This window comes from Suricata suricatta, chromosome 10 (genome assembly GCF_006229205.1).
Source record: "Suricata suricatta isolate VVHF042 chromosome 10, meerkat_22Aug2017_6uvM2_HiC, whole genome shotgun sequence".
Lineage (NCBI taxonomy): Eukaryota > Metazoa > Chordata > Mammalia > Carnivora > Herpestidae > Suricata > Suricata suricatta.
The window spans coordinates 3,934,256-3,952,916 of NC_043709.1; the positions used below are offsets into that span (position 1 = coordinate 3,934,256).

General features: G+C 58.7%; 1 protein-coding gene across 5 annotated transcripts; it reads right to left on the reverse strand.

Moving 5' to 3' along the window:
- Positions 1-10,020: 10,020 nt before the first annotated feature.
- Positions 10,021-17,486, reverse strand: UPK3A (uroplakin 3A). 5 transcript variants are annotated; one of them, XM_029954635.1, is made up of 7 exons: positions 17,358-17,486; positions 16,272-16,427; positions 14,879-15,166; positions 13,470-13,536; positions 13,061-13,143; positions 12,068-12,200; positions 10,021-10,307 (listed from the first exon to the last, which is right to left on the reverse strand). In XM_029954635.1, the coding sequence occupies exons 1-7, from the start codon at positions 17,407-17,409 to the stop codon at positions 10,148-10,150; spliced, it is 939 nt and encodes a 312-aa protein (XP_029810495.1). In that variant the 5' UTR covers positions 17,410-17,486; the 3' UTR covers positions 10,021-10,147. The 5 variants fall into 5 exon arrangements, with proteins under 5 accessions (XP_029810495.1, XP_029810496.1, XP_029810497.1 ...); XM_029954638.1 differs by having other exon boundaries at positions 10,190-10,307; positions 14,887-15,166; XM_029954636.1 differs by lacking the exon at positions 13,470-13,536 and having other exon boundaries at positions 14,887-15,166.
- Between the last annotated feature and the right edge of the window lie 1,175 nt (positions 17,487-18,661).

Genomic DNA, 18,661 nt, shown 5'->3' on the forward strand with positions numbered 1-18,661 from the left:
CCCCCTGGCCCGGGCCCCCCTGCCCGGGCTCCGCGCTCTGCTCTTTCAGAGCCCTCATCCGCCTCTGAAACTACGTATACATCTGCCAGGTGTTTTCTGCCTCGCTGTCCGCAAGAACCGGGCCCCTGCCTGGCACGTGCGCCCCTGGATCCCCAGAAGCTAGCACGGAGCCGGGCGGTCGGTGCCAGACGTTTGTGAATCCGCGAGTGCCCCCCCCCACACCCCTGCGCTCTCCCCCCATCAAGAAATGCCCTTGCCCAGCGTCTGACAGTGCCACGCCTTGGGTTCGGGTACCCTGAGGCCCTGTGACCGGTCCCCTCCGTGCCCCAGGGTCTGCGTCAGTAAAACCGGGTGCTTGAGCGAACTCGTGATCACGCATGGGTGCGCTCACGTCGCCTGCTGGTCCTACTAGGCAAGCGGGCCCCCTCCTCCCTTTCTCCTTCCGGCCCTGGAAGTCTCCTTCCCGGGAAAAGACCCAACTGGATCAAAAACCACTTCCTCTGCGCAGCCTTCCCAGATCCGCTCTTCTGACCCTGCCCAAGCCAATCAGAGTTCATGATAATTCCTTGCCTCCTTAGCATATTTGTCCCTGCCTGCTGTCAAAGTGGCTTGTTAACATCCCCCTGGCCCACCGAGGAAACTCGCGGGTTTCAGCAGCCTGTGAACTTTGGGGGGCCCAGAGGAGAGCCCAGAACACTGTGGGGCACGTGGCACTCACTCAAGGCAGAGGTGGCTTCCTGGGTGGTGCCAGGCACTCACGCTTGTACACCTGCCCTCAGTCCTCAGAGCAACCCCCAGGAAGAAAGCGCAGTCATTATCATCCCAAGGGACCTGGCTTCTCTCAGGTTGTGGAAAATTACCGGGAGGTAGTGCCAGCTGGCTGCCTGGAGCATTCTCAGGGCAGATAACGGGCTGGCGTGGCGCTGGTGTGCTGGTGTGTGTGTCACAGGCCACTGGGTACCACAGGGTGTAACTACATCCCAGCCTCCGCCCTGCTGGCATGAGCATGTCCTAGTGTGTGTTGAACAAAGGAGTAACTATGGTTGTGGGTGAGACAAGGCTCAGCTCCCAGAGCCCAGGGACCAGACCCGATCCGCGTCTGTACCAACGGTGCCCTTGCCCACAGGGGGGGCTGCCCGGTGAACCAGTTCCGTGCTTGGAATGGACGTGCTTATGTGTATGTGTGTTCGCTACTGTTTATTGAGCACCTACTAAGGGCCACATTCGAAACTCCTGTACACATTCGACATCATGGGCACAGTCCCTATAGGCAGTAGGTATTATTATTCCCCTGAGGCAGAGTCACAGACAGGGCCCCACGGGAGTGAACAGAAAAGACAGCAGAGACCAGCCAATGGTCCTTCCATCCTGGAGAGGAACTTGTCGCTTTGTTTCGTGGAAGGACCCATGTCATGACACAAGATGCCGTGTGGGGGTGTGAGAGGCCAGACCTCCACGTGTCAGACACCCTGGACCCCACGCTCCATAGATAACATACCTAGCACACGCACACCCTCGCCATCTAGACCCCCTCCTTACACATGCACATTGTAGACACTCTAATGGAAAGGGACCTAATTATACCTTTGGACCTCCTCACACCCCCCCCCATCAATTCCCTGTAGAAATCACGTTGCCCCTGCCCTCGGGCAGGTCAGCGGGTAGGGCTGTGACCCAGCACTGGGCAGAGGTAGGGTGTGTGCCTGGAGACATGGCTTCTCCAGCAGGAGAAGGGAGGAAGGAAGCTCGGCAAATCCATCTAGAAAAGTCTCTCCGGTTTTCTTCTTCCCCACCCCCACCCATGCCGTACCCAGCTCAGGCCTCCTCACTGCTGACCTGGAAGTTTACAACCGCCCTGTTTCCGCACACCAACCCATATGCGCCTCCACCCCGCGAGCCACTGTGATGTGGCCAGGGAGTCCAGCATGGGCACTGAACAAATATGCCCGAGCACCCACTGTGCGAGGAGCCGAGGACACAGCAGGAAAACCATCCCTTGAACCCATGGGGCTGACAGTGTAGAAGGGGACACAGGTCAGGGTGTGACGAGGCTACAGAGAAAAAGGAAGTTGGGTGAGGGACGGACACCAGAACGAAAATGAAAGGGCAATACACAGAGCAGACATTTGCAAAACGTTTCTCTAAGGACCTATCTAGAATATAGAAAGGACTCTGATAACTCATGGTAAGAAGACAAAAAGAAACAATAAAAAAAAAAAGCTTCAACACATGCTTCATCGGCATAGATCTATGAATGGCAAATAAGGACCTGAAAAGATGTTCAGCCTTCTTAGCCGCTGGGGAAATGCAACACAAAACCATAAAGAGATAGCGTTACGTCCAAGTGTAAAATTAAATGGCCAAAATCCAGGGGACCGACCACACGGAGCGTTGTTAGGAGCCAGAACACCCACACTCTGCAGCCGGCCACGTGAGGCGTTGACAGCCACTGCACACCTATCGGAAAGGCTAAAATTTTAAAAAGTGATAACACCAAATGCTGGGAAGGATCCAGAAAAACCGAATGATCCTGCCAGTGTGGGGGAAATCGTCAGTGGTTTCCTGCTGCCGTGGGAAAAAGGTGGGCAGTTTCTTTCAGAAGCGCACGTGCATTGCCAGGCGTCTGGACGACTGCCCTCCTGGGTACTCATCCCAGGGGACAAAAATGAAAACCGTGTTCGTGGAAGACCTCGCATAAAGGGTCCCAGCAGTGGTGTTCAGAACAGCCCCAAACTGGAAACATCAGGAGCCCCTTCGTGGGTGAATGGCCAGGGAGAAGAGAGAGCAGCCGACAGCATTCAGGGCACGATCGTGGGAGGATTCTGAACTACCGCAGCCCTGATCGTGGAGGAGCAGCGGGGCCCTGGGTGCCGAGGGGCCGCAGGGGGTGTTCCTGAGCACCCAGGGACAGAGACACCCCCGGTACGTCCCAAAGCCGGCACCAGGCAGGAACTGGATGAGCAAGGCACCCAAGCTGCCCAGAACACCAGCCCTTCCTCTTGGAAGTTTCCATGTCCATCCTCAGGTTGTCACGTGACCCGCAAAGGAGGGGTGATAGTGACTGTAGGCACCTCTCCAGCCAGGAAGAGGCGGGAAGGAGACTGCGGTCCTCAGGGAGAAAGCACGGGGCGTGGGACTGAAGCCTCGCCAAAAAGCACCCTAACCTCCTCTTCCCTCTCTTCCAGCAGCCTGTGTGCCGTGTTGCTTGTAAAATTGAGAATCCTTAATTAAAAATGTAAGAACGAGAAATACAACGTCCCAGGACCTTGTTCCTATTTCTTCAACATGTGACAGGGCCATGGAATGTGACCTCTGGGCTCAGGCGCTCTGGGTTAGAGATGGTGGAGATCTGAGAAAAAGTACCTTCTCCAGGAAGCCCTCCAGACTATCCCAGCCCTCCCTGGTGGGGAGGGGAGGATACCTCTGATTCCGACCATACTTCTAGCCTGACCTGTGTGTTGAAGGCCAGACCGGACTCTGTCCAAGGCTCTCTCTGATAATTCCTTGCATTTCTGGTCTTCTGGCCACCGCTTTCCCAAGCCCGGGGCTCAGGGTGCTATTGGGTTGAATTGAATGACATCGCTTTGTGATTGATCAGCTCTCAGGGAAAAAAATAACTTATTTAATTGTATTTTTTGAAATTTTTAATGTTTGTTTATTATTTCTGAGAGAGAGAGAGAGAGAATGCGGGCAGGGGAGGTGCAGGGAGGGCGGGAGACACAGAATCTGAAGCAGGCTCCAGGCTCTGCACAGAGTCCCAATGTGGGGCTCGAATTCATGAACCGTGAGATCATGACCTGAGCCGATATCAAACGTTTAACCCACTGAGCCCCCCAGGCGCCCCCCAGAATCACTTATTTTAGAGAGGCTTCCCAAGCATTCCAACCCTTTTCACGCCAATGAGGTCAAGGGCGCCCAGAGAGGTTACTTCCTTGCCCCAAGTCACACAGCATGTCTGTGGGATTAGTTCATTGATGAGCCACGCCTGGGCTGGGAGGGACGCTGAGGCAGTGTCTACGCGGAGGAGGAAAGCGCAGTTCTGAGGACCCTGCCATGTCCGCCGTGGGGCAGGCTGGGAAGGGGCCAGGAAGATTGCTCCCATGGGTGTTTATAACAAGTTTCTGCGAAGCCTTCTTGGTGCAGCCCAGGACTCGTGGGCCACCCGCACCACCTTCCGGCCACCTCTGCCCCCGTGGGCGGTTCTGCCTCAGACAAGACGGAGCTGCCGGCGAGGGGCCAACCGAAGGACCCCAGGAGGCTGGACAGAGGTGTGTTGGGGAGGAGGTCTGGGGACATGTGAGCGACACTGTTACTGCCTCGGTGGTGGGAGGTGAGGCTGAGCCGGAGAACAGAGGCCAGAGACCGGGTGGGGGCCCCAGCAGGCGCAGCCTTCCAGCGAGTTCTCTTCCTGTCCTCTGGGGCACCCCCCCTTCCGGGTCCCACCGCTGAGGCGCTCTGTCCCTTGCCCTCTCTGCATCCCTTAAGTGATCTCAGCCAGTCCCCGGGCCTCCCACATCGTGTGTGCTCAGCACTGGGGGCGCCTGGGGGTTCTGTCGGTGAGGCATCCGACTTCGGCTCAGGTCACGATCTCGCGGTCCGTGGGTTCGAGCCCCATGTCAGGTGAGCCTTGCTTCTCTCTCTCTCTCTCTGCCCCTCGCTCACTTGTGCCCTCTTTCGCTCAAAACAAGACAAAAGAAAACAGAAAGAAAGCCTTCTGTGGGCTGTGCTGTGACAGGACTGTCGGGGCCAGGCTGGCAGACTCGGCGAGGAACAAATGAAATGCCTTTTTAGACTCAGCAAAGGAAAGCCGAGCAAGACCCCAGCCCCCCGAGACCCTGCAGGCTGACCCTGAACCGCCAGGGGCCAGACGGCGGCCTCATGAGCAGGGGGGCAGCACCCATAGCTGCCCGCCTCAGCCCTCATCACCACCCGGGAAGGGAAGCCGGCTCCTGGCGGGCTCCCGGGAAGATGCAGGGGCACAGCTCTGTGACACGCCTCCCACGCCTCCTGCGCTTGCCATGGGGGGTCACAGGGCGTGTGGCCGAGGCTCAGGGCAGCTGTGGGGGAGCCCCGCCCGCAGGGCCGATGTGGATGTGTGCAGGGGCGTCTGGGCACAGGCTGGAGCCGCTGCCCTGCACGGCCAGCCCCCCGCCCCCGGGTCGCAGCTCGAGGTTTAGTTGCCACTTGCGTTACACATGGGCTGCGGCTCCACTCGACCTGTCGTCTTCTTTGTTTTTTAATGCTTATTTGTTTTTGAGAGAGAGAGCGCATGGCAGAATGCAGAGCATGAGCAGGGGAGGGGCAGAGAGAGAGAAGGAGACACAGATTTTGAACCAGGCTCTAGACTCCGAGCTGTCAGCATGAGATCGTGACCTGAGCCGAAGTCGGCTCAGCCCCCCGGCCACCCGCTGAGCCACCCAGGCGTCCTGTCATCATCATCGTCCTCCTCCTCCTCTTCTTCTTCATTTATTTTTGAGAGAGAGAACGCGCAGGGGAGGGGCAGAGAGAGAGACAGAGGCTCCAAAGCAGGCTCTATGCTGACAGCAGCGAGCTCATTGCGGGGCTTGAACTCAGGAACAGTGAGATCGTGACCTGAGCCAAAGTCAGATGCTGAACGGGCCGAGCCCCCCAGCGCCCCGCTCTTCCATGTCCATGCCCCTGGCAGGCAGAGCGGCCCCTGCTGGGGCCTGGTCTCTCCCGAGAGGGAGCCACCCAACGGCCCTAGAGCAAGGGCTCAGAAGCGGCCCCGGCCCGGCCCGGGTGGAGCCTGATGGCGGTGGAGAAGGCGAGGATGGCCTTTTCAAAGTGGGGGGCACTGGGCAACTGGGCCAGCGGTGTCACCTGGCTCCTCGATCCCTCCAAACCTGACACGGGACTGGTGACACGGGGCTGGTGACATGGGGCTGGTGACACAGGGCTGGTGACACGGGGCTGGTGACACGGGACTGGCGTCAAGCTGCCCCAGAGTGCCAGACCTGGGGACACCACTGCCTACTGCCCAGCTCCACCGGCTATGTCGTGGGCGACTTATGAGCCACCGCGAGGGTCCTGACTCCCTCTGACACGGCCAGCTTGTTCCCACTTTGGTTGTGGGCGCCACCAGGTACTCAGCAGCCCTGGCCGCAGCCCCAGAGGTCACATCGACTCCCCTTTTGTCCTTCCTGCCGTTCCATGTGCGAGATGGGGGTGGGAGGGTGGGAAATGAATCCGGCCACTAACCTGCCCTTCGGCTCAGTCCAGACACTGCGTGAGCGGGGTAGGGGGACAACAGTGGAGGGAGGAGCAGGGATGACAGTTGACGTGCGCCCTTGTGTTCCACCCTTGTGACCACACAGCAGGTGCATTCTGCATGCCTCTCACGGCACCTTGTTTACAAACGGGGAAGCTGAGGCCCCATGAGATGAAATGACTCACCTAACATCTCTCGGCTGAGAGGTAAGTCAGATGATTCCAGAAAGGCTGTGCTTTCCTGGCAGGACCAGCAGCCTCCCCCGATGGTGTGTGATTGGGGCCAGAAGCGGGGCATAATGAATGCTCCCTGGGGAGGTGAGGCTCGCCACCAAGGGAGCTGGTCTGCCCCAGCGAGCGGATGGTCATTTGCTCACTCGCGCACTCCCGCCCCCGCCCCCGTCCGCCCACCTGCGCTGGAGCGCCCTGGTGTCGTGTTGCTACCGTGTCCCGGTCGCTGGACGCTCGTGCTCCCTGGGGCCTCCATCAGCCAGGCCCGTGGCCAGAGGACTCACGTCAAGAGGGCCACGGACCCCGCTCCAGCGCGGGGGACACGAGGGGCTTGGGTTACCTGGGGGCCTTGCTCTTTTCAGAGGGGGTGAGGTGGATGGACCCGGAGCCAGACCCAGAGAGTAGGTCTGCAGCTTCCTCCACGGCGACCGACGCGGTCCGGCTGTTCGATACTAACACACAGGTGACATGGCCGGCGGGAACACAGACTGGTGCGGCCCCCGTGGGAAACAATTTGGTCGTCCCTCGACATGCTGAGCAGAATGGCCACACGACCCAGCCATCCCGCTCCTGGGTCCACACCCGAGGCCACCGGCAACGGTGCAAACACATGAAGATGCCGGTTCGGAGCAGCACCGTTCCCAGTAGTGACACAGCGGCCACACGGGGGGAGACGACCCCGTGTCCCTCAACGGATGAATGACGGAGCCATACGGCGGGCTGTGACTCGGCCGTAACAAAGGAAGGAGGCGCTGACGCCCCTACAGGGCGGATGGACCTCAGAAACTGGCTACTTCCCACTCACTGGGGGGCGGGCGCTGCTGGATCCTGGGGGTTGGGTGGGAAGGGTGGTGGGAGGAGCCAGAGACAGTGTGGGAGACGCCAGCCCCCCTCCTGGGGCCACCCCAGCGGGTGGGGGGAACCCCGCAACCTGCCTTGTATGAACATGCACATTTCTTCATAACATTTAAACAAGGTTTATATCGACTCAAGTTTAAAAACAAGAAGTGTGACTGAAAAATTTTTACAGAGTCTAGTGCACCAAAGCCGCTGTGAGGGGTTGTGTATGCGTGTGAGGAAAAAATGTGTATTCCGGGGGCCGGAGTGTTACTGGACGAGGGTGTGTGACCGTGCAGAGATCTACTGAGTGACACAGGGTAGAGAGGCAAGAAAAAGAAAGCAAAGAAAACAAAGGTAAAAACTCCAAATGTATATTTTTTCTTATTGCCCTTTCCTTGCCCCCAAAATTTTCACTTCCTGTTACCGTCTGCCCCTGTTATTAGGAACCCCGAGCCGGTGGACAGCGTGGGGGCGCAGAGGCCGCTGCCCCTGCCATGACGGAGCGCTCCCGCTACGGGGGTGGGGTTCTCGGCTTCCTTCCTTTGCCCACTTGGCTTATCCTCGTCCTCGGGCAGATGCCTCTTGCTTTTAGAAGTCGAACGTAACCCTGTGATTTAGGGTCCTCGGTCTCCGTAAAGGCAGAGACCGGAGAGACGGACCCGAGCCCATGGCTCTCCTGTTGAGCGGCTCGACGAGTCCACCGGAGGCCCGGCTGTGGGGACCGCTGGGAGGCCGCCCCAGCCCTCGGGGCGGCGAGCGTGGGTGTGAGCGCCTGGGTGTTTATATGTGTGCCCCGCACTCGTGATCGCTGCGAATGTTAGAAAAAACGAACCTACAACAGAAAATTAATGGAGACGGCGCTTCGCACTTTTCCCACAATTGCTGCTGCGCATTGTACGTGTCTCCAGCTTAGCTCTGCCCATGGGACACTCGTCCGTTAGGTTTTATCGTTATTTCTCTCCTCTACCCCCAGAAACAAGCCTGTTAATTTCTTTTTCCTTCTCCTCTGGCGACTGCGCGGTGCATCCTTTCTTGCGAGATCAGGTTGCGGACAGACTTGTAAGGGTGTTTGCTGCATACGGTGTAAGCATTGTGACCGCCAGTAAACTTCGATGGTTTCTACTGCAAAAAAACCAAAACCAAAACCAAACCCAAAACCCCAAAAAACAAAAAAACAGGCCCCCGTGTGGAAGAAGCCAGCCTCAGAAGCCCACACGTTGAATGATTCCGTTGACACAGTGTCCAGAGAGACCCTGGTGGTTGTCAGGGACTTGGGGGGCAGGAGGGGGGCACAGCGTGTCCTTTCGGGGGGACGGAAATATTCTGGGGCCAGGTGGAGGGGACGGTTGCACAGCAGGAGAATGTTCTAAAGGCCACTGAATGGTTGGCTTTGACATGGTTAGTTGTGTGCTACGTGAGGCTCCGCTCCGCTAACGTAGGGACATCATAAGACAGAGCGCAGGGCCGGCTCGGCTGGGAGAGTGTGCGACGCTTGATCTCAGAGTTGTGAGTTCAGGCCCTACGTTGGGCGTAGAGATTACTTTAAAACATGGAATAAAACAAAATGCACATTTGCATGCAGTTTTGAACAAGGACAGACTTTCCAGGAAGCCTTGCCTCCCCTGCGTGGCTGCCAGGGGGTTTCTCCTGGGGGAGGTCTGGAGGGACGGCCCTGAGGGAGGCGGGGCTTGGGGAGGACGGCTAAGTGCAGAAGTACCGTGGCCCCCCAGGCGGGTGCCCCGGACACGGTGGCGAGGGACAGAGAGCTGGCCCAAGCATGCCGGGGCTGCGCCAGCCCCCACTCCTCCCCCCGGCTCAGGGACTCAGGGACGGGGCTCCTCTCTGCTCCCGGGGTTGCAGCTTCCCTGATGGGCCCCCCGCTGCTTTGTCTCCTGCCCCTGCCCCCCAGGCTTCTTCTCACAGCTGCCGCCTCCTGCCTTCCCAGCTTCGGAGCCTCCTGGTAGATCTGTGCCTGTCTCAGCGTCCGTACCCCCCAGAGGATGATCCGCTGGCCTGAGAGGACCCCATCAGCCGCTGCCGATGAAGGCCAGCAGGGAGGCCGCAGTCTCTCAGGAGGGTTGTCTTACTCACAGCTCACAGGTAGCGTGCTGCTTTACCCCAGCGCTGCTCTGAGAAACTTCATGTAGTGCTGGGAGAGCCACGACTCGCTTTGCACACTCCCCAGAGGGAAGTGACCTTGCTACCTGGCTCAGGAGAACGGAGTCGTCTGAGCCGAGAAGCAGGAGTAGGAGAGTCCCTTCATCACCCCCGCAAGGGGGCCTGGGGCCCCTCTTCCATCACCCGCCCACCGCGGTGCCCTCAGGGAAGGCTGGGAAGGAGCCTTGAAATTAGCCATTTACACATCAGCCCATTTTACAGATGAGGAAGCTGAGCCCGAGAGAGGAGGCGGTCACTGGGGGAGACGGGAGTTGACAGCAGCTGCCCCTGTGGGGCCCAGGTCAGCTTCGAGGACCTCGGAGCCAGCAAACCCCAAACGCCATCTAGTGACTGCGCACCCGACCCTCCAGCTCACGGGAGGCGATCGATCAGGAGGTGCTGGGTCCCTCAGCTCCCAGACGTTCCAGGGGTTCTGACACCGGTTTTCCTAACCCTCGCCCCCTCCACCCGAAAATCAGCCCCCTGCCCCCACCTTCTAGAGAAAAATCCCAACCTCTCCGTCCGACACGGTCTCATTCATTCATTCATCTGTCTTGTCGCTCATTCATTTTGAACTCAAACTCGTGGGGAGATTTTATTAACAGTTTTCCGACAGGCTGGACCACCGCGCCCCGTTCCACCATGGGTAGAGTCGGGCCCTGAGCACCCGCGGCCCGCACACCCCCCGGCCTCAGTCCTGCAGCTTGGTGGCATAGGCCTCAGCCCTGTCCAGCGGCGGCCCCCGGTTCACAGACGTGTATGCGGGCTCCGAGGTCCCCAGGGACTTGGGGACGGCCTCCTGCGTGATCTGGGAGTCGTGTGTGGTTTCCCCATCAGAACCGCCCACGTCCCTGAACGAGGGGACAAGGAGAGCGAGGGTTAGGGGTGCAAAGCCTCACCCCTGCAGCTGGCCAGGGACCTTTCTACTTGGGCGCTGCTCTCGGTAAGAGACCCGTCTTCCCGGGGCGCTCACTGTGTGCCGGGCCCCCTCTGGAACTGTGTGAGCAAATGACGTACAGTCCTTGCCGTGAGCTGGACGCTTGGAGGCCACTGTCCCAGATCCCCGAGGAGCTAAGAGTGTCTGGGAAGACAGGCCACCGGAAAGAACGGCCAGACGGAATGGACGGGAAGGCTTTCCGGAGAAGGGAAGTTCGTATATCCCGAAGGAGGGGAGTGGGGGCGGAGAAAGGCATTGCAGGCACAGGGCCGGGGCAACGGCGGGTCTGGTGCAGCTGGGGCGGGGACAGGGCAGAGCACGGACAAATGGGGGAGCCAGGCTAAGGCCAGATAGCAGGACCTTTGGTGCCAGATTGATGTGTTGCCCAACGGGCGCCTGGAGGGCTCAGTCGGTTAAGCGGCCGACTTCGGCTCAAGTCATGACATCATGGCCGTGAGTTCAAGCCCCACTTTGGGTTCTGTGCTGACAGCTCTGAGCCTGGAGCCTGCTTCCAATTCTGTGTCTCCCTCTTTCTCTGCCCCTCCCCTACTCACACGCTGTCTCTCTCCCTCTCAAAAATAAACATTAAAAAAAATTACCGTGTTGCCCACAAGGAGGGAGGGACATAACCGTGTCCCCACGGCTCCCAGGTCTGACCAGACAGACCAGTCTCCTAGTGGCTAATCTTATCTATTATTTGTGTTTTTATGGACTTAAATGTCAGAGGGCACCCTGACTTGCAAGTTCATTGCCCCCTCCCCCCCCACCCCCGCACACAGGGATTTTTCGCCCAGCTAATTTCCGTGCGCACTTAATTTCACCTGCTGTGCTCTCGCATCCACACTGGGGCAGGCGTCCTCTCCACGCCTCCCTGTCTCTGTGCCGCACATGGCAGGAGACTTGGAGGTTCATCCCTGTCCTGTAGAGACCCTGCTCCTCCTGCTCCTTCCTCCAGGAAGCCCGCCCTGGTGCTCCAGGCAGGATCTTCCTCACCTCCCTCCGGATTCCCACAGCCCCTGCCGGTGCCTTGATTTACCCCCTGTGTCACGGTCCCAGGATTAGAGGATCGTGTGCACACCTGATTTCCCACCAGGCAGCCCTGTGAGCTGCCTCGGGACCCCCACGGGAGACCTCGAGTCCTGGTCCAGACCGACGCACGTCAGAGCTGTTAGTAGTATCGGAAGCCCAGGGCTCTGAGCTCTACTCTGTTTTAACTGGCTGTTAAAGACCTTGGGCCTCAGTTTCCCCATCTGTACAGCGGGGAGGTGAACTATGACAACAAAAGCTAATATTTGTTGAGTGTCCAGGTGCTGCCCGAAAAACTGTGGGGATTATGTCCCTGAACCTTCAAGACTCTGCAAGGACGATAGTATTTATTAGTGTCCCTGTCTGTCCCCATCTGTCCCCTCCTCCACATGAGGACACTAAGGCACCGGAGGAGAGGTGTCAGAGCCCAGACCTGCCCACAAAGCCCCGGTGCTGAGCCCCTCCCCACCCAGCTGAACGACTTGACCTTGGACACCCTGGACACTGCTCCCCTCTCACCAGCGCCCAGCCCCACCCCGTGGAAGGCAGCTCCCTGGCCTCCCGGGCTCCCCCCTGCCTTGGAGGACCCTCAGAAGAGTGTGCCCAGCGTGCCCTCCCAGGCATGCCCTCCAGCTGGCAGCTACTCACAGGAGGCTGAGGACAATGGCGCCGGCAAAGGCGAGGAGCAGGAAGAAGGGCAGGGAGCCCAGGATGGACGTGATGACGATCATGCCCCCGCTCCGCCGGCCCGGCCACGTGTCGATCGCTGAGTAGGGGGTGACTAGAGGACACGGGCCCACTTACTCCCCGGGCACTGCACCCTCAGCCTTCTCCCGGGGACACACAGGGGACCCCCCCCACTCCTGGCAGCCGCAGACCTCAGGACGCAGCAGGGACCGGGGCCAGCGTCTGTCTCCCCCCAGGTCTGCATGCCCCACACCCACTTCCCAACTACCTCGTGGGTCTCCTCTCCTCCTCTCCTAACTGTCTTTCTGCATAACTTTATTTTTTTTAATGTTTATTTTTGAGAGAGAGAGAGAGAGCACAAGAGGGAGGGGAGCAGAGAGAGAGAGGGAGACAGAAGATCCCAAGCAGGCTCCGAGCTGTCAGCACAGAGCCCAATGCGGGGCTCAAACTCATGAACCATGAGATCACAGCCTGAGCCAAAATGTGACACTTAACTGACTGAGCCCCCCAACTGCCCCTGGCCTTTTGCATAATTTTAAATTACAAACTAACTCAACTCTTCTGGTAAAATGGATGGGATATGGATTATCTGCAATTAAAGATTAGGCAGGGGGCGCCTGGGTGGCTCAGTCAGTTACACGTCCAACTTCAGCTCAGGTCATGATCTCATGATTCATGGGTTCAAGCCCCACTTCGGGCTCTGTGCTGATAGCTCAGAGCCTGGAACCTTCTTCCGATTCTGGGTCTCCCTCTCTCTCTGCCCCTCCCCTGCTCACATTCAGTCTCTCTCAAAAAAATAAAAAACATTAAAATATATTTTTAAAAGACACATTTTCCTCGTTAACCCAATGGCCTTCCTGCATCTGGAGACTTTTCCACATGATGGGCTGAGTCTGCTTTCCCGGGTTCCCCCGGCCCTCCCCCAGCCCTCCGCTGGCCCTCCCCCACACTTACGCCTGTTGGTGCGGATGGGGTCGGACCATAGGGTCTGGTCCTGAACCAAGCCCGTGGACATGTTGAGGAGGACGTACTTGAACCTGGAAGGAGATGGAGCAAAGGGTGACTTCTCTCCATCCTGTGCACCCCGGCCACAGGTGGGAGGGGTTGGGAGGACAGGTGTGGGAGACAGACAGGGTACTTCTAGGAGATGGAAATCTATGCGGCCACAGGGTGGGCTCTGGGCAACAGGACTGTGCTGGACTTGGCATTGGCGCTCTTGGCCCATATTTCTGCCCCTGGACTCTTTTCCAGGGAGCCCTCGGGAAGGGATCCATGGCCCCCCTGTAAGCTCTCCCTCTGGGTTCCCCTCCCCGCACTGTTTCTCGATTATCTATATGAAGAGTGTAGTGTACTGAGTACCAACCCATTTGTCCTGGTAGAATGTTTGCCTTCCACTATTCCCAGCCTGGTCCTTGATACCACAAAAGGGACTTTAAAAAGAGAGAGAGAGAGAGAAAAGGAATAATATTCATGCCCAGCCCAACTTTCCTGGGACAGAGCTGTATTTTTATGTAGAAAACCCCAATCAAATGTTTCTAATCATAAAGGAAAATCGGCACAAAGTACCCCGAGCCTACCGAAGGTCTGATACATGGTCAGTTTCAAACAGTGGATATTCTGAGAACCAAAAAATCAACAGCCTCTAGTTTAAGACTTAAAAAAAAGAAGACCCTAAAAATCTTACAGCATCCAGGGTTTTGCCTAATCTCCTACTTCTTTAGGTGGGAGAGGAGAATTCCGGAAGCTGGGATTATGTGCCTCATGTCCCCCAGGTAGGAGGTGTGGGAACCTAGAAGGGAGAGGTGTTCCCACATAGAGAACAAGGTCAGAGGTAAGAGGTCAAGGGTGGGGAAGGGGAGACTAAGGCTCTTGTCCTGCCCAGGGGCTGAGACCACAGGAGGGAGAAGGCCTCTGACCAGGAGGCAGGCAAGTGATGGTCTGGGCCCCGCGTGGGCCTGGATGGTGCAGAGACTGCAGCCTAGGCGTTTCCATGGTAACGGGAGGGGGTGGACCGAGGCTTTGGCACCAGGTGGGACGAGTGGCCATGGATGAGCACTGAGCCCCCAGCTCTGCACAGAGACAGCGCTCAGGAAATGTACGTGGACACGTATCAGGGACCGCTGTGGGACGGGAACGGGCACACAAACAGATGTGCCAGGAGAGGGCAGGAAGCGGCAGACGATGAGGTCTGGAAAAGCCTTCAACGGGGTTCTCGTTCACGTGGGACCACCGCTTCCCTCTCTGGACCCATTTCCTCCCCCGCGGATGAAGGGGGATGGGTGCATAGTTTGTAGAGCCTGGTGCGAAATAAAAATTCAGGCTCTTTATTTAAAAATCAAGAATTTCTCAGTCGGTTGAGGGCCCAACTTCAGCTCAGATCATGATCTCGCAGTCCATGAGTTCGAGTCCCGCGTCAGGCTCAGTGCTGACAGCCCGGAGCCTGGAGCTGCTTTGGATTCTGTGTCTCCCCCTCTCTCTGCCCCTCCCCCACTTGTGCTCTGTTTCTTTCTGTCTCTCAAAAATATATAACTGTTTAAAAAATATTAAACAAAAATAAATTAAAGATTAAAAAAGGATTAAAAAAATAAAATAATTTCAAGGCGACAACGGCAGAGAACTAAGCCAAGCCGGGTCCTTCTGGGTGTGTGGGGCCCTGGCATGGGCGCGCGCCCGGAAGCAGTCCCCTCCATGAGCCCCGTGACAGTGCTGGCGTGAGAAACGTGGCCTTTCCGGGCCTTCCTGAGTCAGGGCTGGGGCATGACTGTCGCTCACCCGCCCACCTGTACTCCGTGGCCCCCGACAGGGGCGGGTTGCAGAGGCCGTGGAAGTTGGGGTCTGACAGGCAGGTGACATTGGCGCCCACCCTGACGAGGTAGGCGTCCAGGATTTCTGAGGCCCGGGCCACATCCCCCACGGCATCCAGGCTGGGCAGGTCACCACAGGGAGTCAGGTCGAAGGCCGCTGCCTTATAGGGGCCTGTCCTTCCCCCCTCCGTTTGCTGGAAGGTGGAGCTCAGCGGGGTCTCGGTGGCGTCCTGCACGGAGGCGTTCCTGGAGCTGGCTGCAGAGACAGGGTCAGGGGTCAGATGCCTGGCCACCCCAGCTCAGAGTCACCCAGTCAGCCATTCACCCAATACCTGCAGACATCTTGAGGATACTGGGTGCGGGCTGGGCCCTGGGCTCCCAGGCCCAGGTGGGCGCAGGCCTGCTTCGAGGGCTCCCTGTGCATTGGAGGGGCAGATAGGAGCGCCTCCCGGCTTCGGGCCCTGTGCCGCCTCCTGGCTCTCACACACCTCCTCTTCCTATAGGCCCCCCACAACAGACTTCTGTCTTCCCCCCGCCCCGCCCCGAGAGCACCGGATCTTCTGTGACATGAGACAGGAGGGCCCTACGTTACGAGGGGTGGGGGAATGGAACGGAGGTGAGCAGACCTGCGTTGCGTCCTAGGTCCCTTCCTTCCTTGCTGAGTGACTTTGGACAACCCCCTTTACCTCTCTGGACCCTGGTCTGTGACACGGGAGAACCCCCCTGCAGGGTGCACAGACAGGGCACAGGTAGGCCGTCAGGAAATGTTGGTTGAAAGAATAAAATGATGGCCCTGAATGGGCTGCCAGAAATGTAAGAGGCTGTCACTGGGTTCCCTCGATCGGAAGCCCAGGACGCTCCGGTGAAAGGGGAGGGCGGGGCCAGAGCACGCGGGTCCTCAGGCGGGGTTTTTCTCGCAAACCCCAATCATGAACCACCTCGGGGAGCCTGGGGAAGGGCTGGGCCCTGAGACAGCACGGTGGTCTGGGCTCGCTTTCTATCCTGGGGGCTCCCGTGAGTTATTCCACCTGGGTGAGCCTTGATTCCTTGCTCTGTGATGGGCATCCCAACGGCTGACTTGCAGGCTGGTTGTAAGCATTAGCTGTAAGGTGTGCAGTGCACCGAGCCTGGTGCGGGTGCTCAGTGACTGGTGCTGCCGTTATCTCTGCCAGACTGGACGTCTCTCGGGAACAAGTCCACACGTGTGCTGCAGCCCCCCCCCCCCCCCCGCCCACGGCTGGCCCAGAGCCCATCGGGTGCACGTCAGTGAGGTGCACGGGCGTGGTTGTATTATGTGCTGAGCCTGCCTCCTTTCCCCCTCCCGGCAGGACGGAGCCCCTTTACCTAAGAAGAAGCTTTACCTAAGTCAACCAGGACATAGAGGTAGACCTCGCAGGGGCCATCCAGAGCCGCCAAGCTGTCGAACACGCAGAGAGGCTTTTCCAAGGCCACGGTGGTGAGGGTGGGGTTGTTGGTGGCAAAGGTCACACTGGCCAGCTGGGGCTTGAGGTTCACACCTAGAGGAGGCAGTGAGGACCGGAGCTGACCCCCAGCAGAGTTGCCCAGACCCCCTGAGTGCACTCTGCCCCCCCCACCCCATGTCTGCATATGGTGACTGAGCACCTAGAGCATGCCAGACACTGGGGTTCCCCCCTCCAAGGGCCATCTTGGGAACTGACCTCAGACACAGGCAGCACCCCTGCCCCAGTGAGCCCCCCGCCTCCCCCCAGGAACCAAGCAGTCCAGCCCACTGCTGCCCTCTCTCTGTTCAGTTCCAGAGACCCCCCCACTGCCTCACTCACCCAATCAGGCGTTCAGCTCTCTTCACAGGGACCCCAGAAACAAGCCCCTCCCTCATCCTCTGCGGTCTAATATGCAAATCCAACCTTGTCACTCTCCTCCTAGGCCCCTTCCATAGCTCCCCACTGCGTTGGAGGGGACTCCAACACAGCCCAGGCCCTCTGACGGGGCACCAAAGTCCTGAGGTTCTGGGCTTTGTTTCCTTGGGTCTGCAGCCTCTCTGAAAAGCACACCCTTCCACCCCGCCCCATGCCATGCTGCAGCCCCGCTGATGGACAGTAGTAGGGAGGTTCCCAGGATAGACCATGCTGCCTCCCTCCTTGAACTTGCCCTGGCTGCCCCTTCCCCTGAAATGCTCCACCCACCCCCCCCATCTACTCCAGTCCAGGCCTCTCCAGGTCTCCTTCAGCCCCTTCTCTGCTCTCCCACAGCCCCCTGTGCGTCTGTCGCTCACAGCACCTATCACAGGGATCTGTGAGCCCTGAGCCCTGCAATCCCACCCGAGGACCTGGCACAGCGCGGGCAGGCGTGCCCACTCCTGGAGCGAACACACCAAGTCCCCCATCACATCGCTCCTTTCCATCCAGGCTCCTCTGAGGACTGTGGGAGGGCCAGGTCCCAGGCGCCTTCTCCCCTTTCCCGCTCACCCAAGCCGAGCCGCAGGCAGCCGAGGGCCAGCAGGGCCCAGAGCGGAGGCATGGCCTTGAACTAGCCGGGGGAGCGCGGGGCGGGCGGTCCAGGGCCACCGCGCCTCTCTGGGTCCGCGCACCTGGCCTCCTGGGCCCTCCCTCGACGCGCCCCGCCCCCGCCCTCGCCGGCCAATCCCGAGCCTCCTCGCGATCTATTTGCATACGCCCCGCCCCGTCTGCCCAGACCTGCTCCTGAGGGCACAGACCCGCCCCGCGGACCTTCCCTGTGCCTGCAGCTAAGCGCCTACTGTGTGCAGGAGCTGGGGCGGCGCGCCTCCTCCCCAATCAGGCCTCCGGGGGGCAAGACACCCCTCGTGGAGTCACGGCTTCCACACTTGAAATGGGAGGCTGATTTTTACAGCTACTTACGGAGACCCCACTAAGTGCCAGACGCTGCGCTCCTGTGAAGATGAAACAGGCTAAGCAGAAAAAGCGCTGTCATGGAAACCCTGAGGTCACGGGCCTGTGAGCTGTCCTGAGACCCTGGTGTGAGCCGGGGGGTCGCAGGTGGACAGCCAGGGACTCTGCAGGGCCGCACGGGAACCCTCGGAAACGTGCGGAATGGAGGAACACAGCCCCTCCCCCTAGAAACTTCAAAAGAGAGGACCCAGGGTTGTCAGGACTGCTTCCCAGGGGAGCGTGTGAAAACACTGATGAACTAGTTGGTTCCTTCCAGCATCAGCACTCTCCAAGAGTCCCTTAAATATTATATTTTATATGCAAGAAATAAGTCGGGGGGGGCTAAAATTGGAAACTTAACAGAAAGTGAGGAATCCAGGTGTAGCATGAACGACAGAACCCTGTACAGAAAACCACCGAGACGCTTGGCAGGGCTGGTCTGGACGTGCTTCTCCCTTGGAGAGGGCACCGTGAGAGCAGAGAGAGCCCGAGCCCAACCCCGGGCGGCAGGAGTGAGGCAGGGGTGGGAGGGCAGAGCGGGTCTGCAGCGACTTCGGTGTCCCCCAGAACCGGTGTCAGGACCCAGGTCCTTGATACAGGATGAGGAAGATTCGGAAGGGGGAAGGAGAACGCAGGGAGTTTTGAATTCATAGTATTGTTATGAAAAAAATAGCAACTCCCTAGCTCTGTCTCCTCAAGGGACCTAGCAGCCCTCACTCCCACGTGGCAAGCAGCGCACTTAGGCTCTGGGTGCTGAAAAAGCATTCCCCAGTGAGAGGCACCGGGGCCCTGGGAGAGATCGGAACCTCCGGGCTGGGGCAGAGGATGTCAGGAGGAGCCTAGAAACTGAACAACTACAGGAA

Coding starts and splice junctions, on each gene's coding strand:
- UPK3A (XM_029954635.1), bottom strand. CDS start 17,409: ATGCCTCCGCTCTGGGCCCTGCTGGCCCTCGGCTGCCTGCGGCTCGGC. Junction 16,428..17,357: donor CTGCCTGCGGCTCGGCTTGG/GTGAGCGGGAAA, acceptor TGCCTCCTCTAG/GTGTGAACCTCAAGCCCCAG. Junction 13,144..13,469: donor CATTCTACCAGGACAAATGG/GTTGGTACTCAG, acceptor ATCTCCTTCCAG/GTTCAAGTACGTCCTCCTCA.